The 27701-nt window shown below is 42.5% G+C and overlaps 1 protein-coding gene across 4 annotated transcripts in view; it reads right to left on the bottom strand.

Moving 5' to 3' along the window:
* Positions 1 to 547: 547 nt before the first annotated feature.
* LOC308409961 (neuropilin-2-like) overlaps positions 548 to 27701 on the bottom strand; it is a 93665-nt gene continuing 66511 nt past the window's right edge. The window contains exons 12-18 of one of the 4 annotated variants that reach the window (XM_080902956.1): positions 26053 to 26127; positions 23626 to 23790; positions 18862 to 19130; positions 18663 to 18759; positions 17104 to 17136; positions 4886 to 4948; positions 548 to 4174 (exon numbers count right to left, since the gene is read on the bottom strand). In XM_080902956.1, the coding sequence (XP_080759082.1) occupies positions 3849 to 4174; positions 4886 to 4948; positions 17104 to 17136; positions 18663 to 18759; positions 18862 to 19130; positions 23626 to 23790; positions 26053 to 26127 (1028 nt within the window). In that variant the 3' untranslated portion in view covers positions 548 to 3848. Of the gene's footprint in view, positions 4175 to 4885; positions 4949 to 4973; positions 12124 to 17103; positions 17137 to 18662; positions 18760 to 18861; positions 19131 to 23625; positions 23791 to 26052; positions 26128 to 27701 lie in introns of those variants that run through there. The other 3 variants (XM_080902958.1, XM_080902957.1, XM_080902959.1) reach the window with 3 other exon arrangements.

Here is a 27701-nt window from a genome sequence, read left to right as displayed (position 1 = left end):
CCGCTCAGATGATTTCTGATGAGGCTTCAGTGAACAGCAGATGGATCAGCTGAAGGTCCAAATGCAGATCTCAGGTCCTTGCTGGTTTTTTCCTGCTTCTTAAGGACGTGACTTTTAGGTTTTTAGGTGCCTGAAAATATGATTTCAAATTTGTTCTTTGCTAAGATTTCTGGGTTTTATGTGTAGACAAAACACCAGTTCATCCCATCTCGTAGGTGTGTTTTTTAAATCCCTGAATGATTCATAGTCCAGAGTTAATTGTCTTAACAAGCAAGTAGACATTCTTTTGAAAATGCTCAGGCAGGAGGACTAGACTAAACATGAGTGGGGGGAAAGCCAGTGCCCACAGAAAAACTTTAACAGCCCTCCAGAGAGCCTGGACCATCAAGACCAGTTTAAATGAGTCTGCATCCTTGGAAAAAGCAAAATACAGAGAATATAGAGACGCTGGCTCAAGACTTTTGCACATGTGATGGAAATTTCTTTTATGTATGTATGTATATATGAATGTATACATATGAATATAAATAAACACAAAACACCAGACTACATGTTGTTTAGCCTTTATTAAATAATAATAATAATAATCATAATAATAATAATAACATTAAAAAAAGAAATTTTTCTGTACAAAGTCTACAAACAACAGTTTGAATAATCTGGCCAGTGCCGTAGGTTTGTGTTGATGTAGTGTACATATGTGTGTCTGTCATTAGTGTGTGTGTGTGTCCATCGAGACAGAAGAGGTAATACTATGTGGACTTCCAGAAGGAATGAGTGAGTAAAGTCACGCAGGAGGAGAGACAACTTCATGAGTGTGTGTGTCTCATTGTTTCTATAGAACTGTTGCAATATATTCTCTAGTCATGTTTACAGTGTGTGTGTGTGTGTGTGTGTGTGTGTGTGTGTGTGAGACAGAGAGAGTAAGATATCAGTTGGGAGAGAGAAAGAGTGAGAGAGAGCAAGCAAGAGAGACATAATGAGAGCTCCAAGGCACTTGGAAAACAGTCCAATGAAAACACAGTTAGATGGACAGAAAACTCTCCGTCTCCCTCCATTGTTCCCTTCCTTCATCTCTCTTTCAACACCTTTTACTATTCCCTTCATCTTCTTTGTTTCCTTAATAGGCCTCCTGGCTATATCGATGCGTGCCCTTGAAAGAGGAGAGAGGAAGACAGAGAGAAAGAACGGGGGCTGCAGGCAAAGATGCACCGAGCGCGACACGTTCTCCTCCAAATTCCCCCCGTTTCCTCTGCTCTTTGAGTTTACACCGTAGAAGATAACAACGTGATATTTCACAGGTTCAAAATAAAATCAAAACCTACTTCCTAGGATTAAGGTTTCATCTGTAAAAGAAAGAGGCGGAGTTCAACGTTTAGTCCTCCAGTCTGAAGTCGTGTGTGTCTCTCATCGTCCACCTGTCCTCCTCACGCTCATCTTCTATCTTTTATTTTGTTTGCTCTTTACTTTCGCAGTCTTTGGATACGCTCACATGCACAGAATAACTGGATTGGATATTAATTTGATCAAAGTTGATTTAATGTTCCCAGTTGAAACTTTTTGGATGGATTTTCTTCTATTAAAAAATATTAATTATGCTCAGTAATTTCTTAAATAACACAAGTGAAGTTTGCATTAGAAAAATCTATATTTCCCCAAACTTTTCTCTGTCAGAACACAAGGTTTGCAGATATTTTTAACATCAGTGTTTTTTTGTTAGAGCACTTCGGGGAATATTAAAGCCGACCTCGAGTCGGCAGGACTCCAACCAAACATGGTTTCTTTTTAGAAATGTCAAACAAATTACTGGGCGTTGATTCGGTTAGATATTCATTTGCAGCACTTTCATAAATGATTAAACCTGTGATAGAAGCTGCATCTTTATCCTGCTTTTCACGTGTTGCATCACAAAGTAAAACCTGTGTTTTTTGTCAAATTTGCACGTTTACCTGCTTTTTCTTTTGCAGTCTCACTAAATGTTTTGCCACCAATAACATTTCTTTATTTTGTGACTCAATTGCGTGCATGAAATACAAACAAAATAGAAACACAACAGCAGAAACACACCTGGGATGCTATCAGCTGTCGAAGATACCTTTAAGAAAGGTAAAGGCTCAGTTTAGGCTAAATGATCGATTGCTTGGTATTTTTTTTGAATAACACATTTGGCACTTGCATGTAAACACAACCATTTATTTGTCTTTGCCTCTGTCTTCCTCTCTACCTGTGTGTGTGTGTGTGTGTGTGCCTCCTCCTGTTTATCAGTCTCTCCAGCAGCACTGGCCCTCCTCGATGGCTGTCCTCCGATACAGCGTATACTGTAGTTAGCTTAAGGCTCGATTGTGTGTCCAAAAAAGTCGACAGTGCGATTTCCGTTCTCCTCCTGTAGTCTTTCTTTCGCCTTTCATCTTTGAGCGGCCTTTGTTTAGAAGGGTAAAGTGGTGGATAAGCGGCGTGACGACTCATCGCTCTTAATCCCCGCAGCCCTACCGTGCACATACAAGGCTCTTTGGCAATCCATAGGTTGCAATAAAACAATCACTGACATTTTCTTCACACAGTGTCTGTCCATCATTTGGGCATCGTACAGTTTGGAAAGCAAAAAAATAGAGATATATACCAAAAACAAACTCTAGAATACTGAATCTAAAGCACGACTCCATAACAGCATGTTAGATTTTGATAAACCTCTGATTTTCTGCCTTACTTTATCTTTCCTCTACTCTTTGTAAAGACTCATAATCTGTAATGGAAAATAGGCCAAAATAGCTAGTAAAGGACTGAAAGAACACGTAAGACCGTGGAGTCCAACACAATGCTAAAATAAAAGGCTAAAAAAATGGCATAAGAGCTCTACAGGGCGGCTACGAACTGAAGCTGGCTTTTCTTTACCTTTTTTTCCCAAAGAGACACAAGTCTAAAACAGAACAAAAACAGTCACCATTACTCTTCTATGCCACTGGTTTCACGAAGCGCAGACCGGGGCAGACAAAGGAGCGAGCGAGCGCCACATGGCAGGCTAATGGACGTTAAAAACTCACAGAACTCATATCCAACACTTTCAGAAACAAACCAAAAAAAAGAAAATGTCCTTTTTCATACTCCTTTCCTTCTTTGCCATTAGAAATCTAGATCATTTGAGTTGTGTGGTTCAATATCTTTTTTAACTTTTTTTGGAGGGGGGGGGGGGTTAGGCATTCACTTGATATGTGTTGATTTCAGTCAAAAATGACCCACTGAACCCACCCACTGGTGCCCTGTGGAACATGCTTCTGCTGTTCGCGCTGAAGTTTCACGTCTGCGTCAGTCACGAGGGCGGATCATCAAATTCCTTTCTTCATCAAGAATCCCAACATTTTAGCCCAGACTGTGCTGCCATTTGTAGTCCAAATGTCCAGACTGTCACAGGTGCTGTAGTCCATTCTTCTCGATGTCATCCCAGTGGCTCGTGGGTAATATTCAATGGTAGATCAATCATTAATACTCTTTTTTTTTCATTCCTTCATTCAATCACAGGCTTTTAGAATCGAGCAGGCTGTCTCCTGCAGGCAGAGGAGAAAATGGACTATAGGCGGGGGGAGACGGGGGTCACATGTTCCCCTAGTTTAGGCCTCGTAGCATGTAGGGGAGATAAAGATCACAAGTTCCCACTGGCACATAGACAATCGGGGAAACTCCGGGTTCACCCCGTTAGACATCAGAGCAAGGGGTTAGCGGGGCATTAGGTAGGGGACACGGGGGTCGAGATTACAGATAGTGCTTCGTTTTCAAATTGTCTGAGAACAAGATGACTTGCGGGGGCTCGCGTCTTCCCCCACCATCACTCTCCAGAGTTCCCCTCTGAGTTCTCATGCCTCTGAGCAGCACCTCTGCTGGTTCATCTTAACTTTATGCTTGATCCCGTCGTACAGCTCAAAGTTGTAGTTCTCCAGTGTCGTGGAGGAGCGCGAGGAGAGCCCGCTGTAGGAGCACGTGCAGTAGAGGAGGAATCCCGCGCACACCGCTCCCAGCAGGACGCCTAACGAGCTCATCACGATGATGGTGAGGAGGATCGGGTCGAGCGTGTACAGCCAGGCGTTGTCCTTGTCCTTCTCTGACACCAAGGTGACGGAGGGGGGGTCCATGTTGGAGGAGGGGGTGGAGAAGGAGGATGGCCACCCTGGGAACACATAGTCTGGAGAGAAAATAGGAAATCTTAGCAAGCTGATGTATTCAAGACCACAGTTGTTATTGATTAGCAACTTTGGAAAACGTAATGCAATTAATTACTCTAAAGGTACGATCTGGTGCATGTGGTGAGGGCTGAAGTGTGCACTCCTACTTAGTAAGGCAATCGGGCTAATCCGAATAATGAATGTGTACACACAAACGAGCCAATCCACAATTAAGTGCTGCATTTGGAGTGTTTTATGGAAGCACACACTGCAGACAAGCAGGAAAGCTGTAAACAGACAGTAAACAGACTTGTTTAGCGAGCTAAAAGCTGAGTACTCTCGTCTTGTTTCTGTCAAGGGGCTGAAAGAAACAAGGAGCAGTGGGCACACACACACATGTAATCTGTGATTGTTACAGACAGATGTTTTTCTCGGTGCCCAGAAGGAAGCTGTCTGTCTCACTTTGTCTGCCGTGGAACATGAAAGAGGAGGAGGACGAGGAAGAACGCACACCGTATGCACACGCAGACATGCGCTTTTGCCAGCTCGCTCACACTCGTCTCCTTTCTTTGCACACAGCAGAGATTGTCTGTCACCGTTGCCACGGGCTCTTTTCTGGAGGAGCCATAGGCACGCCTGTCCTTAAAGAGCAATTTCACTTGTCTTTGGGTGAGACTTGTAAAACAGCCAGTATAGCCCGAGGCTGCGAGGAGAGAGGAGGATAACCTCACCTTCGTTGATGGGGGGCTTGTGGTTGAAAACAGGATCTTTTTCAAAATCTATTGGCCTGGGATCTGTTAAAGAGACAGAAAGAATAACAGTATTAATCTAAACCGTCTGGAGCTACTCGAGAGTCCCGCCGCGATAACGTCGCTCCGTGTCTACGCTGCATTTGTAGATGGGTATCAAACAGCTCAAAGAGTTTAAACTTTCTGAAGAGATCAGGGAAGAAAGCTCCTCCAAACTGTTTTGTTCCGCGCTCGGTCTATCGGCGAAAAACAACATCCAGTCTTACTGAACTCTTCTCCCAGACTACCTGCGTAAAGCCAGCAACTTCCATTATGTGATAAGCATCAGTGCTCTTTTTTTATTTGCTTAGAAATGAAAAGAAAGACGCGAGTGGAGGCTGAATTTAAAAAAATGAAAGCACACAAAACAGTTTCATAGAAAAATATTACCTTTATTACCTTCACATTCACCACAGTTTATTTTCTTTTTATTCCAAGACCGTGAAATTCAACAAGCTAAAATACCACTTTAAATGTTCGAGGCAGGCCAGAGTGCAAGGCTTTGGAGGTTTTGAGGGCTCGATTCTTCTTCAGTTTTATTCAAGGAAATTGACGTTACAGTCCCCAGAAATAAATGGAGCAATATCTGAGCAGCTGATAATCATTTACTGCCAGAGCAGAGGAATCAAAAACACATTATGAAGTGAAACTGTAATAGATATTCAGAAGATAAAAGGTGAAAAACTCATTTAGAACATATGAAAAAAGCTTCATTTCCTCAATTAGATAAAGTTGTTCGTCTGTGAGACAGTTTTGGCATCTTGCGATTACACCTTCAATAAACTGCATTTACAAACTTTGCATATTTTCTTCAAAGCTTACAGATGAATTCCTTTAAATGACACCTGCTGCACTATTCGCTCATGAATGTCGTAGAACTGAGTTTAAATGAAAGACTGTTTTCTAAAAATTGATTTTCAAACCCAATTAGAGAACAAACTAAAGGAATTAACCAAATTTTAATTTCATTTCAAATATTAAAACGACAAACAAATCCTATGCTAATTGAGTGCATTCAATTAAGCAAACAGTGGAGCGTTTCTAAATGTAGTTATTTGACTGACATCAATATTTAATGTCCTCAAAGTGCATGACATTGAAAGACAACCATCAAATCTTGACAGAGGCAGAGAAAGTGCACAAAAGCAATATAACAGCAATGTGGCTGGGGATGAAGAAGTTTACAGCCTCAAGGCTGATTTTACTCAGGCGGAGCGAGTGAACTAAACTCAGCTTCATCTGAGGCCGTGTTTCAAAATCATCAAGCCTCTCTGCTTCCAACAGATTTACAGAAGAAACATTTAATTCATTAAGAAATAAAAAACAAAGCTATACGCTAAAGTAAGATAAAATCTCAACGCGTGGTTGTATCTAAATTTACAATCAAGCTGAAAGCATGAAAGGTTGCAAAACTAAAAAGTGATTAAAGAGAGCGTCAGCAGCAGACTTTAATGAATTAATACTCTCGTGTAATTAGATGTAAAAACAGTGCAGTTATTCAGAAGTTAATGAACCTGGTAGCCGTGCTGTAATTATGTTTTAAAGGTTCCTACTGAAATGCAAAAGACGACACGTCTGTAAATCTGCTGCCTGACTACAGACCCTCCACGCTCTAAATTCTCCTTTTTCACTGCAAGCATTGACAAAACATTAAATCACTTAAAGAAAGATAAGAAGAAAAAAATCAGGATAAAAACCAGAGGTTTGGACGCTCTTTGGATGACTGCTGAACGCTTTCTAATGATCCTGGCTGAAAGCCCTCGGGCGAGGATCCTGAGAAGAATCATCGCATGGATCTGAAAGGAGATTAAAACTCCCCGTAGCCCCATTTTATCTCCCTTCTCCAATTAGTAAAGAGAAAAATAAAAAAGGATCTTTTTTATTCAGGAAGAGACAGGGATGGCTCTTTGGCACCATTCGCTGTTCCAGAGGGGCCCGAGGACCTGTTAGAGTGCTTGTACGATAATATTTCCACAGGAGGAGGAGGAAAGAGAGAAAAAATAGAGATGGCCTCAGGGCTAGAAATGCTTACCGCAGGGCTTTATGAATGCAATCAGCTCCATTATCTAATTAGAATTATTAAAAGGCTTCAAAGTAGTCTGTGATGGAGAAGGGAGAGGGAGGGAGGGAGGCTGATTTATAAGGGCCGCATGAAAAGACGCCAGAAACTTGCAAAAGTTCGATAGAGAGTGAGAGAGAGTGCAGGGGAAAAGTGCACGGGTAGCACAACATAAATACACCCGTATATCACTCCTCTATTTGAATCCAGCCCCACATTGATTGGGTTATGGCACAAGGCTGCTAGAATGAGTCATATAATGTGTAAATCATACGCGAGTCGATTGATATGGAAGGGAGAGGGGCTCGGCACACTGAAAATGGATATGCAAGCACAAAATAACTAAAATACTTGTTGACTAAGGCACAAAACAGCATTTTATAAGATGCAGCATGATGAAATAAGCCAATATGGGGAATATCTGCAGTGTGGAAAAAATGCCTGAAACAATGATTTTGATAACGGTGTTTTGAGAGCTTGCTGCAAATCTGGGTTCTTGGCTAATAGAGGTCTGCGGTGGTTAGATGGCGTTTGCTCGTCTGTGTGTGTGTGCAGTGCAGTGAGGCTTCATCACGCTGTCTATTCTGCCAAAAGACTTCTTTCATCTGCTTTTGTGTTTGAAACAACCTGCCCTCCTCCATCTATTCTCTCTTTCCTTCAATCCAAACCACAACCTGCCTCCCTGTTAGCCTCCCTCTTAGAGTAAAAGAAAGATCTATCTTTAGAAAGTATAGAGAGCATTTTTTTCCTTTTACTTCTTTCATCTCCCTCCATCTCTGGGCACATTCATTGGAGAAAAAGGGGGCTCGCTTAATGGGCCCTTCTCCTCTGAGAGATTTTGCTCCCCTCCATTTCTGCCTCTCATTTTCTCTCCTGTGTTTTTCACTGGGAGGATTTGCAATGAAGGGAAGGAGAAGAACAGGAACAAGTGGGTTTTGATAAAAAGGCTCAGGGATTTGGGCATGAACAAAATGATGTAGGGGGTAGAGATGCTGTGAAGTCCACTCTGATACACCGTCAGCTTCACAATCTAGATAGATTTTTTCTGACATCATGTGAGCATTCTTCATAAAACACGTTAACACTTTAGATTTGCTTTATTATGAGCTCCTATCTTATTCAAACTAGAAGCTTTAAAAGAGCTTTCAAAGCTTTCAAAACACTAAATGACACCGAATAGTTTTTTTCATCCCAGTGTGCAGAATCAATATAATTTTTAGTCAGCAAGTATAAAAACAACTATAGTGTGACTAGTGTGCACCAGCAACACAGAAAGACAGAAAGAACATTAATCAATTTATGAAAAGATTCACAGTAGATGTAAGTAAATTAAGAAGAAAAGTGCTCATGTTCTCTACACTGCAAAAATATGAACCCGCTAATCAGAAATGCATCATGTTACACTTGCTGATTAAATACACAATCAAACTTATGAAAGCAGTCCTGTTAAAATGCCAAGTAAGACCAAGACGAAACATTCAATTCATTTCAATGTTGTTAGTATTCAAACAATAGTCACATCAAGGTCTTTATAGTCAAAAATAAAGACCTACAGAGAAAACCCCAACAATCAGACACCCCTTATAACCAAGCACCTGGCGACAATGGGAAGGAAAAACTCCCTTTTAACAGGAAGTTACCTCCGGCAGAACCAGGCTCGGGGAGGGGCGGGGCCATCTGCCGTGACCGGTTGGGGGGTGAGAGCTTTCTTTAATATGACTTGTAACTTGTATAGTTCAATTTAAAAACAAACTGTTAACGTTTCGGAGGGAATAAATAAATAATGAAATAATGAAATAATGTGGTTGCACGTCCTTTTATAACTGGTTTGCATAGAAAATTAACCAATGACATTCAAAATCATGCCAAACAGTAGTCAGCACACACCTGCCATCGGTTAAAGAGATTCTGACTACAATCAAATAAAGTTCAGCTGGTCTAACACGACTTTTCTGACACTTGCTTAGTTAACACTTTGTTACTGACTAAAAGAGACCGGGTGCCCCTCCAAAGTGGTCAGGGAGGTTGCCAAGAGGCTGACCGCGACGTTAACCACACGTGACAACAATTTCTGCATCCTTCACTTCTTTCATAAGCATGTGGGAAAATGTTCTACGGTCTGAATTCTGTGGCCACAGTCCAGAAAGTGCCCATCACCAAAACACCACCAGACCCACTGTGAAGCACGGTGATGGCAGCATCATGGTTTGGAGCTGTTTTTCTTCAGCTGGCACTGGGGAACTTAAATAAATAGTAGTCAAGGTGCAGGGAACAAGTCTCAAATACCAACCAACGTTGGTGCAAAACCTTCAGGTGTCTGCTAGAAAGTTCTAGATCGATATGAATTTCACCAAGTCATCAAAAATATCATCACCAGAAAAGCTGAACCCAAAAGAAAACCTGTGGGGTGACCTGAGGAGGGCTGTGCACAGGCGACACCCTCACAACCAGTTTGGAGAGGGTCACTAATGTTAATTTACGATGTGCCATGCTGACAGAGTACTACCTCCAAAATGCTGTGTAATGCAACCAGCTTACTTTAAATGTGAGATTTCCCTCCTTTTAAGGATTTTAGTTTGTTTTCCATGTGAACTGTACAGGATAAACTGTCGGTCACATTAAAGATGGAAAATGTTGGAAATTATTTATCTCGGTCTCAATAAAACCTGACATTTTAACAGGTGTGTCGACTTTTTCTATCCACTACACAGACCATCATTGCAGTGAGTGACAGATGCCGATTAGGGGTGTAACAGTTCAGAAGCAGACACTAAATTTGCGATACATCCACGGCCTCGTTCGTTAGACCTCACCGCCGCTGCGCTCTCATCTTGTTATTGATACGATATGGAGATGATGTAAAAGTTAAGTGCATCAACTCAGTGCAAGACTGTAAATACAGACAGACCATACGTGACAGCCATGGCAGACTAACTGCAGGGTCACGTCTGGTACATTAGCCAAGCTTTGCTGTAAAATCCAGTTTAAATGAGCGTCTGTTTACTGGAGCATTTTTGTGTTAGTATAAACAGCATGCGTTTGCAAATATGGGATGAATATTAGCAGCTGACAGACAGATTTTGCGTCCTGTAATGATGTGCTAAATAGACATGACTTTGTATTGCTTATGATAGCTGGTCATGTGGAGCTGATTAAAGGCAGCTGTTGCCTACAGGAGAGGATTAGGGCCACTGAAGATGAAAAAGTGACGACTCAAAAATATTTTCCTCAGTGGCCCTAATCCTCCCATCCAGTGATGTCCTGTGAAGGTAGGTAATCGTGTCAAAAACCTGTTTGCTGCTTTTTCTCGTTAATTCAAAAGAAACATGGACTGTACCGTGGATCTGGAGAATCGTTACACCCCTAACAGAAAATACATAAAGAAAAAGTTACATTGTTGCTGCTCTAGAATCAGTCGGCAGTCTTTAAGCAGATAAATGATTTTCCAAAAGGCTTCAGTTGTAAAATGCTCTTTATCAAAGCAAGTTTGGTCTCATTTATCGGACTGGATACCAGTGTTGGATGTGTTAGAAACAAAAAAGGCCTTGGCAATTATGTGCAGAAAGTAAAGACTGTTTGTAGATTGTTGTATTTGCAGAGATTTAAGAAAAACAATATTCCACATTCAAATGATGCACGATAGTACTTCTTTTCTTTTTGTTTCATTCACCCAACCTAATGTGTGCAAGACATACACGGGTGTTTAGTTTGAACATTGACAGACACAGGCATCAGATTATCCACAAGATCCAGGCAACAAACTGTAGAGTCAAACTGCATCCATTCAGACTCTTACTGGACACAGAGGCACTACCTCATATCGGAGGTTATAGGTTTAAAGCACGTTTTTTAAAAAGGCATATCCAGAATGTAATGAAAAACACTCAAAGTAACATGTGAGACTTGAAAATCTCAGAAGTGTCCGTGCATATATTGGTGCGCGTGTTTCAGCTGATGTGATGCGACGTGAGCCGTCTCAGAGCTGCAGGGTGCATGTGCAGCTGTCTATCTGTCACAGCTGGACCGGCAACACTAATTCTTCCTGTTTTTTTGTTATTAATCTGTCTCTGTCACTATCTCAGTCTCGCAAACACACGTGGGCAAATAAAATTGGGCTTCATTCAGTCCCGGAGAAGCAGCCATCACTCTTAATGCTGCACACAAACACAGCGTGTCTTTTCTACCTGTGTGTAAATCCTTCCTCTGTCTGACGGGTATCTGGAGACAGGCAATGTCCAAGCTGCAGATCAGAGCGGGGCAGACAGACAGATCCTGCTCTGACATTTACTGAAGGTGGGGGATATGCTGTTACAACCCTGACATTGTACGCTGCATGTAAATGCAGTGTGTGTCATCCACAGCCTGTTATTCATACTACCTTTACTGTGATTTACTGTGGTCATAATCCAGCTCGCTTTCAGGGTTCAGGTATAGAAGCCAGTCTACGCTCGACATAAAAAAAATTGCCCCACAGTGTCGTTATCAGGCCCTCTTCAGCCATCAGAAATACAACCGAAGCTCTGTCATCTGCTCTTCAGGGGTACAGTTTAATGTCAGGACTTCTTTCTACCAGTTTAGTGTACGCCGATCAGTTAATTAGATCAGCCGTCAGCAACGTGCACTGGAGTGCCTCTGTGCAGATCCTCATCAGTGAAGAGCAGTGATTATGCTGAATACGGCTTCTTTTCACACCCCTTGATCGCTTCATTTAAAAAACATACTATTAAATCAGATGGGCCTTTTCAACACTGGGAATCGTAGCTGTCCTCTTTCTCCAGTGATATGGTGAGCATGGGTTCCAGACTCGGCCCGGTGCTTGGGTTCAGGTTGTTTTGGTTAGGGCTATGGATCAGATTACAGCCTGGGTTTTGGCTCTGGTACCAGTTTTGGCGACCTTGCTGATATGGCAGTTGGTTGTTGCGGTACGTCACCGAATGATGATGACTACTGCTGGTCTTCTTGGTCGCCCAGTGGTACCGGTGGCAGCACAGTATCACCAGCACGGTTATACTGACCAGCACCAAGAGGGCACCGCCTCCCGCCAACACATAGTACCAGAAGGCAGGGACTGGCTGCACCACCACTGTGTCTACTGTGGGCTCCATTCCAGATATGGCACCCCCTGGAGGGCAGGAGGACACATTACTGGTTGGCTCAGTAGATGAGCAAGGCAGGCATGCAGACTGCATTAAAGAGTTCAGATTTAGAGATCTATGTTCACTTCACCCCTGTCAGAGTGTGAGTGAGCATGGCAGGTCTGTCAAACTCTGAGCATCTCCACACACTGAAGCATGCTGCTGCAGTAAAAGTGACACTTTTTCAAACATTATAACTTCAAACTGCAACACTAACATGCTTGGCTAACTTTCCTATTAATAATAATGAGTTTTATTTAAGGCAAACACACTTTGTTCTGGTAATAAACTAAATATATTAGTTTGGCTATCAGCTCACGTATGCTAATAGTCGTTTATGTTAGAAAAGCCTCCTTATCATAATTAACAATATTAAAACTAGAATGACTGTTTAGTTGGACTCTAATTTGTGGTTTCGTTCCTAATTCTACTTGGACAGAATTTTCCACCTGGAGCCTGAAAAGGCTTCTGAATGTGGCCGAAATACCTTCTTAAAAAAGATGGCAGCATTTGATATCTTCTTTATTTGCACATCTTTCACATCTATAATTAAGGTGTGAGAATCCAGACTGTTTGTAAGGGGAAATTTAGCTTATTATATCCATATTTAAAATGTGTTTTGCAGCACTTTAAAAGAATTCATTACGAAAACTAGGAGCGTTCAAAGTCTTCTGAGGACAGAAGCAGAACATTTTTGCTTATTCAGCTTTAATTAGAGCTAATTTATTATAGCGTTTGCCTAAAATCATTGTAAACTTGGAGAGAACAAAGAGCTTGACAGACCTAACAACAGAAGCAGGGGTCATTTACTCTACAGGGCAGTGTGCCGAAACTCTCGTGCTCGCCGCTATTTAAAGGTAAGAAAATAAATCAGGCAAAAACCACTTTAGCTTTAACATTTTGCTGTGTGTTAATATTTAAACAACCAATTAAAGGCTTAATTTCTTATAAAATATTTAACTTACTGTAACTCTTCTCTCTCTTTTTTTGATTTATGCAAACATCACAAGCATTAGCTGCACATTGACACGCAAAGGCCCATGCCATGCGTTCAGATTGGATCAGAGAATGCAAAGCCTTGATTATGCAGTGCTTGGGCGACTTGAACAAAGGGCGGGGAGTGTTAAGTGGGTGTATTTGCTGGGATGCGGCATTTTTATCGGGGCAAGATCAGACCGAAGTTGAGTGCGGAGAGAAAGAGATGGAGAGGGAGAGGGGGAAATTACAGGGGCAGAGAAAGGATAAGAAAGAAGGCATTATTGGAGGAAAGAATGGAGTGAAATAGAGAGGGGTGGTAGAAAGTGAAAGGAGAGAGGGTGCAAGGGTGGGGAAGAGAAGGCAGGGCGCTAATCCTGCCATGATATCTTTAATCCTGCATTAAAGGGTTTGTCTGAAAGTTCAATACTCTGTCAACTCGCAGTGAAAGAAACCCGCTGAGAGAGAGGTTATAGAAGAGAGAGAGAGAAAGGAAAGGGGGAGAATAAAGGAAAGACGGTGCATGAGCAAGAAAGACAGGAAGGAAAAAAGAGGAAATAGAACTGAGGCGAGCGAGGACTAGATGGGATGAGAGAGAAGGAGAAAAAAAGAGCTGAAATAAGAGATGGAGGAGAGTTGCAAAGCAGGATACAAAACCTCACGGAACCAGTAAGCTTAATTTAGTCTTTTTTTGAAGTTCAGACGCACTCTTTAAGGGTTTAAAATTGGCTGTGATTGTAAAGCTGCGCTGCACGGAGAGTCTTCCCACCGGTGGATTAACTGACAAATAATTTCCAGGGCTGAAAAAGTTGACCGTTACTTTGCTTTTTGAGGTAGCAAAGGGGAACGGCTGCTAAAGCTAAAACGTGTAGCTTTCAAGGGATGCTTGGTAACTACAGCTTCTGAATCACTTAATTAGCATCAAAGCCGGCCTCTCACTTCACAAACAAAACAGAAAACCAGAGTAAGCCCCTTTTCTCTGTGTAGACGCACGAGTGTGTGTGCAATAATCAACCGATAGCTTCCAACAGACACTTTCAAATGTTTCTGCGAGCGTCTTCTTAACATCAAACTTTTTCTAAATATATGTATGTATATTTTTACTGTACATTTTAATCCACCGGGAAGATTTTATAGTAAAAAACTTGCCGTCTGTCTGGACTATAATGTGTAGTGAACGCTCTACGAATTAAATATGAGTGCTGCCAAATCAGCGTCTGACCAAATGCGATTTGTCACCATCTCCCCTTCTGTTCCTGAGTTATGGTTGCCATGTAATGACCACAAAAGTGTTTTTGCACAACATTATGATGTCGCAGTGAAGCTGACCTTTGTCCTTTTGGATATAAAGTATCGCCACTTTGTCATTTTATCCCATTAGACCTTTGTGTGACATTTTGTAATAATTAGCGTGTGACCTCTGAAGTCATGGCCAAAAGCTTGGTTTGTAAGGTGATCTTGACCTTTGACCACCAACATATAATCAGTTAACCTTTGAGTTCAAGACACAAATTTGAGGTATCAAATCACCGGACTGGCACAGATGGACAACCTGACAGCGCCTGACAGCGCCTGACAGCGCCTGACACCGCGGCGTCGCCTTCACGGAGCTGACTGAGGCGTTTAGGAAAATGGCTGGTTGCTTATGAGTGCACTGAGTGTTTTTGCATCTGGCGACTGCTTGCAGCAGTACCCACAGGTCACCTGGCAGGGGGCAACCAATCAAACAATCACTGACTTGTAGCGACTGCAGTCACTCTGCGAATGACTGGTAAATGTTTGCTGATATTTGCTGTCTTATTTATGAGTGCAGACATATTGCCAACACATTGCAATCCAGGTCAGCCTCCACTGATGAGCACAAGTTGTCTGCAGTTTGTGTCTTTGCATTAGGGACTCGACTCCACTGGCTGCCATCTGGTTTTATTCTACTTGTATATCTTTTTAAAAGGTTGCCGATGCCGCCCTGCAGCAACTACGCCACTGCGCATGGAGGAATTTCTGTTTTTGAGTTTCTGTCTGGATGCTGTATATGTAAACAACAACAGCTTATGTCGTCACAGGTAATCACTGTGATCATCTGTATTATCACAAACAGCTTTAATGTAATTGCCGACTCAGTCTTATTATCGTTTTTTCACCATCTCCATGCACCAAAGTTTCTTTGAAGATGGCATCTGACTGCTGGTGGTCTCAGAGCTGCAACAGTTTCGAAGGTAACAAGACTGTAAGTTCATATAGTGCAATCATTTTGGTTGTGCCGGGGTTTCCTGTTTTCCTTAAAATCAATTTAGAAATTCAGATTAAGCCTTCGTCACTGCTTCCTTTTAACAGAAGCTTTCTGTGACAGCATGAATATTTCTCACGGTCAACTTTAAAACTGTCAAAAACAACTACGCTTTGTTTGTCTCACATCGAGACACTAAGAAGAATAAACAACACCTGAGGTGTAACTTTATCTGCTCACCCAGAGAGAAACCCTAAAGGGGCTGAGATCACTTCTTAAAAGGAGAAATTTAATCCTTCTTTCTGGGGGTCAGGATCAAGAAATATGGTGTTTGTCAGAACCAGCAGCGTTGTCGTGCTGGGAGTCACATGACAGTTTAAGATAAAGCGAGGATTAGGTCAAATACTCGGGGTATGAGTCAGGTGATGTGAGTTTTCTGAACTTGTCTCCTGGGTTTCACTGGTGCTTGGATGGCTTTGTGTTTTCATTCAGCTTAATGTGCCGGACAATAAGAAGTGCTTCTGAGAGTTCACACTATGTGTTCATAGTTTTCACACACGCACACGCACGCACACACAAACAGAAATATTTGAGGAAACTAGCAAAATAAAAGCAGAGTCCTCTGGTTTAAGCCTCAGCCTTCCATGAACCAAATCACCAAAAAGCCTTTATATTCTCCAAGTGGTCAAAAGTTTTGTTAGCATGAGGTAGAATCTGAAGTCCAGTTTCTATATGCAAGTCTTCAAAGAGACCAGTATGTGTATTTTGTGGGCGTCTAAACAAAAGCACAAACAGCTCGTGGTTTAGGTCCCAACCCAGACTTCGAAAACAAGAGATCCAGTAGCACAATCGCTCTAAGACTTTTTATCGTTTTTCAGACTAGCCTATTTCTGGATGAATGAGAGAGAAAAAAGGAAAGTTGGGTGTGATGTGCTCTGCATTTCATGTAAGGGGGATCAGGGACCAGAGGAGAGGGGACGCCAGGGAAAGGAGAAGGAAAGACAAAATGAGGCGTAAATGAGTGTGGACCAGGAGCAGCTGGATGTGCAGGGAAAGAGGATGCTAAGCTGTTGAAATTGAATCAGGATAAAGGAAACTATGATGGGAAAGACTGATTATAAAGACAAATATGGATGGACTGATAAAAAGCTCTGCAATTTCACTGACACCAAAGAAACAGACCAGAAGCAGCAATTTAACCCTGACCCTGTGATTTAACCTTCATCCCTACATCATCTGAGAAATTGTTTATGGTATAAAATGAAACACAACCTGAGTAAGAATTAAAAACTGTAACAAATATGGTTCAGTGCACTGCTCATATTTGAAACACCCTCTGTTACAGCTGCACATTGTTGCTAGTCAAGTGTTACTGTTGCAGTATGTATTCATGTGCGTGTTTGTTTGTGTGAAGGCAAAAAAATCTATTTTTACTCAAAAAAAACTACAAAATCAAGTGTTTCAGCCCAGCATGCAAGGAGTCGTGCCAGAAAAATGCAGTGGATCCATCCTGCAAACCTGTCCCCTCACAAAGCCCACTCCACTCTGGTTTTGTACATGTGCTACTACAAGAAGTACTGCACATGTGCAGTGATGCACAGTAATACCTTTACCCCCTATCTAGTTAACAGTGTGTGCTGTGGAAGCCTGTATGGTAATAAGGCACTAACAGGGTTTGCAGTGCTGCAAGCTGAGCTAAGCAACAAAGCAGGAAGCACAGACATGTTGGCACAGGAAGTACAAATGCACGTGAAGTAGAACTTACTTTTCAGGCCAGGAAGTAAAGCATGCAAAGGCTCTGGAAAAGAAAGGAAAAACAAATGTTAGTGAAGCTAAGTTAGACGAGGAGCAAGAGTAAATGTGAAAGGATATGTGTCGCCCATGGCGTTGGAAGCTTCCTTCACAATATGAAATGCAATAAAATAACAACAGATGTCCTCAGCTTATATTATAGATGATTACATTTATATGGTGCTGATAGTTTTAATGAATGTCAACACAAATGTTTTTTAATAGAGTTGCAAAATTGCACCGCAGTCCTGGTTAAGGCGTTTGTAACTCAATAAAGCTTTGTCGAGTTCAGAGGTAGTTTAAGACTCCAAAGGCCCATATATCCTCCAGGATGACAGTTATTTTTACAAAATGGAAAGAAAATAAAGAGAGCCAGACAAGAGGGAGGGAAGAGGGAAAGTGGCTCTTGTTATGTCTGTCATTTCTCACCTTCTCTTTGCTTTGTCATTCTCCCTCTCTCCCCGATTGCGCTTTTTTTAAAAGTTTTTTTCTACAGCGTTTTCATCCTCTTTCTTTCCTTTGGGATTTTAACGGCAGAAGAAAAAGACAGACGGAAAACAGGGTGAAAAGGGTGAGGGGCAGAGTGACGAGAAGGGAAATTGAGGAATGAAGAGGAAGGGTGGAGGTAAGTTAAGGGGTCGTGGGAAGACGGACTGAATTTTACTGCTGTTTATTATTTGCTGGAGGACGTGGCATCTTTTATGGAAGTGAGAAAGAGTGACAGAACAGAAAAAAGAAGGGAAAACTAGTTACAGCACAGATAAAGAAGCGGTAGTGAGAAAACTAGCGTCTTTGACTCACAGAAACATTTGACTTAAAGGTGTACTAATGCACTACAGCACTAAAGGCAAATATATTCTGACTGGTCCTAAAGTCCATAATACGACTCATTTCTGCCTTTAAATCTTTTTACAATAAAAACAAAGTTGTTTCTGAACCAAGACTCACATACATTTTTGTGAAATCAGGAAATATGAAGGACTTCAAACTTAACCCAGCGTGTGGAGTGCATGGAAATTTGCCCTTTTTTCTCTGCAAAGCAAATTGTTACAAGTGAGCCGACAGCAGTCGCTGATAGCAGCCTCATTGGTTAACTACTGTCTCTCTGCTCCAGAGTAGAGAGTCTCTCCAGTAATCAAGCACAAGCACGCACGTTATTTTCAGTGCTCGACTGCAGAGACTGAATGGAAGATAATGCTGGAGATGGATAAACGAGAGCAAATAAGGAAACAGCAGGATGGGGTGGTACAGGGAAAGACTAGGAGATAGTGGGAGATATAATAAAAGATAGTGAAGGATCCATGCCCAAAGGGCAGTTGTGACCTACTTTCTTTTTTTTGCGCTTCACTTTTTTGATGTGTGTGTGTGTAAATGAGAAATATTATGATTTTTTTTTTCTCCCCCATCACTCTCGCTCTCTGGCGAAAACACAGAATAAATGTTCCGGTGTGAAGCAGGGAGAGAGTGATAGCTGACAGACGGAAACACTGACCAGCATATTAATGAAGGTGCCAACAGGTGAATGGGACTTACGTGCACACTGCTCCAGGTCAGCGCTGCTGCTCATGTGGATGTTGTCTATTCTGATATGTCCTCTTGTCGGGTGTTCAAAAAACCCCTCAAACACCACCTACACCAGAGAAAGTGACATACAGGTGATTACAGCTCAGCTTATGTGTTAGCTTCTTAATTCAGGGATTCATAAACACGCTAACACTCAGCGGTTATCTACCTGATATTCTCTGGGGCTTCGAGGAAGGATGGTGCGCCCCTCTTTCCAGTGACTGCCTTGGTCACCTTTTAATGCCCATAACAGGGTCTCTCCCTGGTCGCTGTCCCTCAGCAGGACCCTCAGGCTGCCCTGTGCCTCTCCCTGGAGCTGGTAGTAGAACTGGAGGCAGAGCGGGCCTTGCTCTGGCCCCACTTCGGGGCTCAGCAGCCGGGCTTTCTTGCGCAGGGTGTGGCTTCCGGCATCGAGATGAAGGTAGTTCCCTGAAAAATCTGAAAGAGGCCAAAAAGTTGTGCTGGTTATGATACCGATGTAAACTCTGTGATTCATTTCACACTAATGGGTTGTAATAAAAGATAAATTAGCAGCCTTTAAACTGACACATCATTACTCTTCTTACCACAACATGACACCACATGTATGGCTTTCTGCGTGCTATTTGCATTTTATTCATTAACTGGATCCCAGTTTAATGTATTTTATGATTTGTGACAGTGCTGTGTAGTAATGCAGCAGGATGTGGTTGTTTACAGTTTAAGGCATTACTGCCATCATTCTGTGGTATGGGGCTTAACTGCAAATGAGACTGCCATTTCATCATGGCTGCTAATGGCTATGGATACAAATGAACACACACACACATGCACACAGCTCTAGACTAAACAGCCCTAATCATTCTGAATGCTGACACCTCATTCTGCTGCTCTCCATGTTTTTGCTACACTTAGTCAGCACAGCCATCGTACCGACGCCGTCACGATGCCTGTGTGACTGCTTCCTCTACACACAATCACTCACTCAGGGTTTGTTTTTTTTCAAATTCACCTTCTTTCTCTGCACTCGACCCAAAGACGGGATAGAAAGACGAGGAGAAAGCAAAGAGGCTGAAGGGAAGAGAGAATAAGAAAATAACAAAGAGTGAGAGAAAAAAGGCTGCACTACAGTGTTTTCCTCCCATTCTGAACACAAGCACAATCATTAGCTTGCTGCTGTGTTTGGCTGTTTGTCTACTATGGCTGGAGAGTAAAAGCTTCGGTGGAGCTGCAAATAGCCTTTTTATCGACAGCCCGACACTGTGTGTGACACTTCTCGAGGAGAGACGGAGAAGAAAAAAGGGTAAAACCCCTAAAATAATATCTATCTATCTGCCCATCTATCCATCCATCTGTCCATCCATCTGTCCATCCATCCATCCATCCATCCATCCATCATCCATCTATCTGTCCATCTATCCATCCATCTATCCGTCCATCTGTCCATCTATCCATCCATCATCCATCTATCTGTCCATCTATCCATCCATCTAGCCATCCATCTGTCCATCCATCCATCCATCATCCATCTATCTGTCCATCTATCCATCCATCTAGCCGTCCATCTGTCCATCTATCCATCTATCCATCTGTCCATCTATCCATCCATCCATCCGTCCGTCCGTCCATCCATCCGTCCATCCGTCCATCCATCGTTGGCTAAGACAGGAAGAAAAACATTTGACAGCTTTTGCCGTTCATCGTAATGAATAATGGATTTGTAACTCAGTTCCTCACTTGGAGGCAATGCAAAAAAAGAGCTAAATTACCGTTGCTCATTAAGTACAGTTAGAGAAAAGTTGAAGTGTTTTTCTGTCGTTCTGCGTTTGATCTTGGCGAACGTACAAGGGGAGGGAATTAATTAACAACTCTCCATGGGAGGGATAGACAGGGATGTAGAATTGGCTCTGAGGGAGGGAGGGAAGTGTGTGTGTGTGTGCGTGTGTGTGTGTGTGTGTGTGTGTGCGTGTGTGTGTGTGTGTGTGTGTGTGTGCGTGTGTGTGTGTGTGTGTTGCAGTCTGTTTACAAGAGTGTTTGTTCACTTTTAGGTATCTTTGTTTATATCTGTGTGTTGAGTCTTTGTGCTCGTGTGTGCATGAGTTCTTGTGGTGGTGTTTCTTCATGTGCCATCCTCACACTTGTACAATAGGCCTGTATGTGTGTGATTAGGTTTCACGGGACACAGACAGCTGATCAATATATTTCCCATCACATTTAAACACCAAGATAATTGGATGCAGCGCTATGAAGAGAACGAAAGCGAGACAGCGCTTGTCAGTTATCTCTTTTTGTCTCCATTCAGCCCTTCCTTATCAATAACTGTTCCATCTCCAACAACAACTCTTTCGATGAAAATCTCCAGGGTGAAGAATTTCAGTCGTGTCATATCTGAGATCAAAAGAATAACTTATGAGCTCTGTTCTGGTTGGATTTTCCTCTCTTAAAAAAACCTTAATGGGCTCTTAATGACAAGGGCTGGGGATTTGATTTGCATATCGAGACAGCTTCCAGACAGGGTGCCACGCTAATGTTGCTGTAGAACAAGACTTAATGTCATGTTGCTGTCAAACATGGAGACAGGGACGCTGCTAAGTCAATTACATACACTCACAGGCGCACACCCATAAGGGTGCATACATATACGTGCGCACATTCACGAGATCCTAGTGAGCTGTAGAGTTTTGCCTTATGTCACGGCCCTGTCTGTTTATAAAGCTGCTGCTCGTTCAACCATGAACTGGATGGTTTCAGCAGATTCAAAGAAAGCGTTGGTGGATGGCAAGGTCATATATATATGTGTGTGTGTATGTGTGTGTGTATGTGTGTGTTGGGGGGGGCTTATGCCTTGGGTGTTTAATATACAGACAGTTCCACCTTGAGTTGTGGGTGTAAGTGTGTGTGTGGAGCCCCGGGGAGAGCTGAAGAGCTAAGGCAGCACTTCTGTCAAAGCCATCATCTGACTTATCTGACCGCTCTGGGCCGTGTGTGTGCACCTTATGGGTGTGTAGGTACAGTAAGTGTGTGTGCGATTGATAAAACAGTCCTCCTGCTCTCTTGTTAAAAATGGACGGAAAATTGCAAGTACCACTGAGGGAAACGGAGGTGAAGCCAGCGAGAATATATGATATATCAGTATGAATCAACCTCAAAAGGAAATGAATGACTTTTAATAAAAGAATAATTCAGCTGTATGTTGAAGACGAAAACACGAGATAATAAGGATTGAGAACAAAAAGACATTTGTAAAGAAAGATTAAAGGAAAAGAAATTAGAAAAAGAAGAAACACAAAGCCCGAAGTCAGATAATTACAGCATTCAAAGACGCTTCAAGCACAAAATAAAAGAGATAAGCGAAGAAGAACTGTCGTGGATTAGATCTGAAAACGAGAAAAAATAGAAAAGACCCGACAAACAGGATGAGAAAGTAACAAACTAGGGTAAGGAAAGTGAAACTGTTAAACCTAACGGTTTTTTTAAAACTCCAATTAAGACGTTGTGCACACTTTTTACAGATAAGAGTGAAATCCTTGCATCATGGTTGCTGTCAGTGGTTCCTCCCAGCACTGGGATGCATCATATTCCACCACAGGACGACCGCTTTGCTCTTAATTAGCTCAAGAAGTCTTTGTGCTGAGGAAGGTCAGACATTTCAGCGTGACGATGCTTTCTTTTATGTCTTTAAAAAAACAGAGATATTGTGAAATGAGAAATGCCCAGATAATAAGTAATGTTTTTCTGCTGGGCCTGTGGAGTTTTCAGAAAGTTTGAGTGTTTAATTAGAGGAGGAGGCCCACCCATAAATCCTTTTAATGGGTTCTAACCCTGTGGAGATTTCAGAAGATGGAAGGTCTGCTTGGTGAATTTCTACAGTGTGTGCTTGAGAAAGCCAGCAGAGCTGTAGCTATTAATTATTATTCTCCACTTGTAAGCAGTTTTATTTTGAAAATCTTAAGATCAGATTTTTTCGCGTGAAGATTGTTAAGTGATTACGGATATATGACATTATCACAATAAGAGTACAGAACACAGAAGGCATCAGTGACAACACACAGGTGGGTTGCAAAGTGGCTTGCAGAGGAGCATGTAGGCCTCAGTCACACAGGCCTGAACGTGTATTCCTCGATCGGTTGGTGAGGGGTTTCTGGGTGAAATTAGTCGTAAAGACGGCGCTCCACCAAAAAACTGATTGCGACTTGTTTGGTTGCCAGGAGACTGCTGTGGTTGCCTGTAGCTTTCATGGAAGACGTGTAAGCTCCATGCTAACCTTGCATGTTTCTAAAGGGAAACTCAGAAGGAGCACTTCTGAGAGAAGGGCATGTGTGTACATGGGGTATATCTTATTTTACTAGGTTTGAATTTGGATTTTGCTAGCGCCTAGCGAGTAGTTGGCGTCTCCTATGCAAACTATGATCGACCACGACAGTCTCGTACCAACCAAAGCAACTTCCTGCCATCACCTTCCAACTGGATGAGGAATCTCGGTTTTTCCCTTATCAACCGGTGGCTCCCGCCGGTCTCCACACCTGTGTGACTGGGGTTTAAAGCAGCTTACATAATGCTCAGGTTAACCCGACCAGATTCAAGATTTATTCAAAATTCTGTCTAAAAATGAGCATTTGTTCTTTGATTTAGACATTTGTGTGTCTGCAGAACCAAATGTCCTCTACAGATTGTGCCTCTTAGTTTAGAGGAAGGCATTATGGGTTGTTTGTAGCTAAATGGGCTAGCGAGGTTATTCTCACATGATGTGAAATTTGCTTTGTCTCACTGAGGAAATGTCAGAATTTTTTTTTTGTGGCAAAAGACAAAATCTTTGTCAAGCAGCCAAGAAATACAGTGAGAGGACATCGTGGTGAGAAACTTTAAGAGACGGGCTCATGTTAGAATTAAAGCAACACATTCCAAAAATCACACATTTTATCCCCTCCAGTCTCCAAAGTACGTGCGTACTCACTTTCTGATCCCAGTGCCAGGTCCTGCCTTGTTCCATGAGCGCCATGCACAGTGGAGCTGCTGCTGGCTGTGTGCAGGGTCCAGCTCACACCTGACTGGGGATCAGCCGACCACCCGCACAGGCTCTGCTCAAAGCCACACACGGCCGACAGGGGCGGAGTGGTGGCTGTGAATCGAGAAAGAAAAACAGATTACAAATAAAGGTTTTAAAAGTGTCTGTTTGGGCTAAAATACTACTGATTACCACCCGACAGCTTCTTCTGAGTGCTTTTAGTATTGTGTTGGATTTAAACAAATTCTTTTTTTCTCAGTTTTCTTTTGTGAGACTCAGTCCTGTAATGGCAGGGTCTTTATTTTGATAGTGCCGTGAGCGACATTCGCATTGTGTTGAGACGTTTTGCAATAGCGCTCAATGCAATATGACATCTTGAAAATCATACTGAATACAAATATTAGAGTAACGGAGAATAAAAGCCAGACTGAAAGAAAGAGTAATTGCAGCAGAGATAACAGAAAGCAAACACAGACAGAAAATGGACAGAAAGAAAACAGCGGAGCAAAAGGTGAATGATACAAAACTCAAGGGGTGACATGAAAGTAATAAGATGAGCACAAATGAGAAGCAAAAATGATGCTGTAATTAGACTGCAATAAGCTGCTACCTTCAGTTGTGCTGAAACAAAAAAGCAAAGGCGCTTCCTTAAACTACATCACAATACGCTCTGCATAAACTCCAGTGAGGCAGTCGGTGACCTATAGCTGTGAAATCATATTCCCAATATGTGAGCCTGTGTTTGTATGAAGATCCTCTGGCTGTGCGAGCTTATTTTCACTCAAACAGAGCTTCCTGTGGGACTATTGAATCTAACAGACTTCAAAGCCCAGAGGCCCCACGGTGCACACTGACATCATGAGTTTGACCTTAAGAGCTCGAGTGTGTGCACAAGTGTGTGTGTGTGCGGATGAGAGACGAGCAGAAATAAATGCATGCGTGCATGCAAGAAATCTGCATATGTGAGAGCGCAGATAGCATGCACTTGAATGAAGAAAGCTTGAGCGTGTGTGTGTGTTACAGCAAAATGTGAAATAGTCATGAAAAATAACCGGTTTGTTTGCATATGTTGATTTAAAACTTTTTTCCTGACAGTCAGCAGAACTTTGAAACTGACGTATTTCAGCAGGAACTTTAGTTAGCACGTGTGGCGCATATTCTGTCCAGAGTGAGGACACTTCACCCCGGCAACCAAGAAAACAGAGCTGAAAAGAAGTGGCGACCGCTGCATTTTAAGTCACAGCATGGTCTTTTTATAAACCGAGCTGTTTTGTGTGGGTACATCTTCTTAATTTGCCTTTAATGATACATTATGAATGTGTTTTAAAATAGACCCTCTACATCAGGGGTGGGCAACTCCAGGCCTCGAGGGCCGGTGTCCCTGCAGGTTTTAGATGTGTCCTTGAACCAACACAGCTGATTTAAATGGCTAAATTAGCTCCTCAACATGTCCTGAAGTTCTCCAGAGGCCTGGTAACGAACTAATCATGTGATTCAGGTGTGTTGATCCAAGGTGAGATTTAAAACCTGCAGGACACCGGCCCTCGAGGCCTGGAATTGCCCACCCCTGCTCTACATCTTGCCCTATGACAGCAGGGATAGACTCCACCCACCCTGCGACCCTGAACCTGTGCCGATATGATGTGAACTCGGTCACACCACCAATGCCTCCAACGTGGATTTTGTTAGGATGCCTGGGTCGTTGAGTTTTGAGTTTATTATATTATTTATCATTTCTAGTCTTTGAGTCTGTGTCTTTAAGTTCAGTCTGTTTTACTTTGAAGGTCCATGTCTTATGTTAATGTATCTGGTTTTGCTTCCCCTGTTTCTTTACGCCTGATTTGCCCCAACTGTGTTTCCCTCCTGTTACCGTTCCCTGATTGCCCCCTCTGTGTATTTAAGCCCTGTGTTTCTCTGTGTCGCGATCTACCCTCATCTACCCTTATCTTGCTGTGTAAGCGTATTTTGTGTTCTCAGTTTTGTTACCCATTTGAGTTCAGCATTAAAGCTGTTTAAGTTCACGTTTGTGTCCGGAGTCTGCACTTTGGGTCCTTTTCCTGCCTGCACACAGCCGTTTCATAACAGATTTTTCATACTTTATATGTGAAAAACATCAGTTTTGTGTGCCTGGCACAAACAAGTGGACGTGACACCGGACAGATGAAAACACGCTTTTAAGAAAATAAGAGGTGAGAAATTCACGTCGAGGAGGCGAAAAAGGTGAAAATTTGTGTCTAGAAACACAAACCAATAGATCAGGTTGTGACGGTTTCACAAACTGTGTGTGTGTGTGTGTGTGTGTGTGTGTGTGTGTGTGTGTGTGTGTGTGTGTGTGTGTGTGTGTGTGTGTGTGTGTGTGTGTGTGTGTGTGTTTACCAGATCTCATCACAGAGGTTGTCTGTTCCACTCTAGGTGTGGTGGGGGTCACAGTGTCAGGTACAGTGGTGGTTTCTATCAACACAAAAAAATAAACACAAAAGGTTAGAATAGAATAGAATAGAATAGAATAGGCAATAGATAATTTGTTTTATTGTTTTCTCTCCAAGACAGTCAAACGCTTTGGGGTCCTTAGGGAGTAGTAAAGCGCTATACAAATACAGGCCATAATAAGCAGAGACAACGCTGGGCTTGGAATAACTAAATCTGAGCTCGTCTTGTTAAATATTCACAGTTTGCTCTGCGACTGCTTCGCTGCACAGTGGAAAAGAGTAATATTTTAACAGTGCAGCTGTGATGTTTGAGCAAAGCCAGGCTTTAGACACGGCGCTAACTGACGATGCTTTAAATTCTCTTCGCCGTTTTCGGGGGCTGACGTTTGTCGGGATCCAGGCAGGGACAGAGCGAGCTGATGCAGTGAGCTGGCACTCAGCTCAGGACTGTGCCACACCGCTCTGTTTATCCACTGCAAGCTGGCATGCACGCTCACTCAATGCTATGATGATAGATGCTGCACTCACACTGACCTTGGAGCACAGCAGTGTGCATCGAGTGTATGATAGATCAAACACACACACACTCACAGACCTGCAGAGCAAAGACGTCAGCATTCGGGTATGACAGTGTAACCCCGAAACCTTCTGGTCTTAATAAGCAGTTTTTCTACTGCTGGTTAAGATTCCTTAAATGGCAATGAATGCTTTCCCATCTCTCTCCCTCACACGCACACACACACACACACTGGTGAAAGTAAGTGTGTGTCTGCGTGTTGACGTAAGGGAACAGAAGATTGGCTTGCGTGGCACAAGCCAGACACCACAAACCTCTCACCAAATTATTCTCAGAAGCTACTTTTTTCTTCTGTTCGTTTCGTGGCTTTTCTTTCTTTCCTCCCTTCATATTTCTTTCCTTCTTTCCATCTTCTGTCTCTCGTTTGTCACAATAAATCGGACCAGAATCGGCTCTGCTTCGCAAAACCACTATTGCCACCACAAAAAGCTCTAAACACACATAAACACACATGCTCCCTCTCTCTCTCGACTCTCCTGCACAGAAGTGAAATCGTACCCAGTCTTGTTTCTGTTTTACCACAACCGCAATTTTCGTCTCCATAACTCTTTCCCTCGCTCTCTCTCTCTGTCGTCTCTCCCTGAGGTATATTTCGATTTCTCTTTGCAGCTCTTTCTTCGTCTCTTCCTGTTGCTCTTTCTCACTCTCCTCCACCTTTCAGCACTTTTCTCTGTGCTGTAACTCTGTCCACTGTTATTTGATGTAGATTCTAATCATTCAGTTGAATCTCAGACTGCTGCAGATTTGCTTCGAGTGTAATTGTTGTAGATATTTCCATGACTCACGCGGTGATCTTTCTCTGTGTGTGTGTCTTGTTTAGTGTTAACTGGTAACCTTTGCAAGCCTCTGCTAATAGCTTTGAGTGCACTGCAGTGTTGGGGTTCATCCACTCTAATGTGTGTGTGTGTGCGTTACTTTGAGTTGTTTACACAGTCCACTCACAGTCAAAGTATGCACGATTATTATGTAAGCCCAAACACTCATATTGCTCTTTCAGCACAGACACACGCGCACGCTCA

This window comes from Rhamphochromis sp. 'chilingali' (genome assembly GCF_963969265.1).
Source record: "Rhamphochromis sp. 'chilingali' genome assembly, chromosome: 14".
NCBI classification, from domain to species: Eukaryota; Metazoa; Chordata; class Actinopteri; order Cichliformes; family Cichlidae; genus Rhamphochromis; species Rhamphochromis sp. 'chilingali'.
This window is presented reverse-complemented; position numbering and strand designations above follow the sequence as displayed.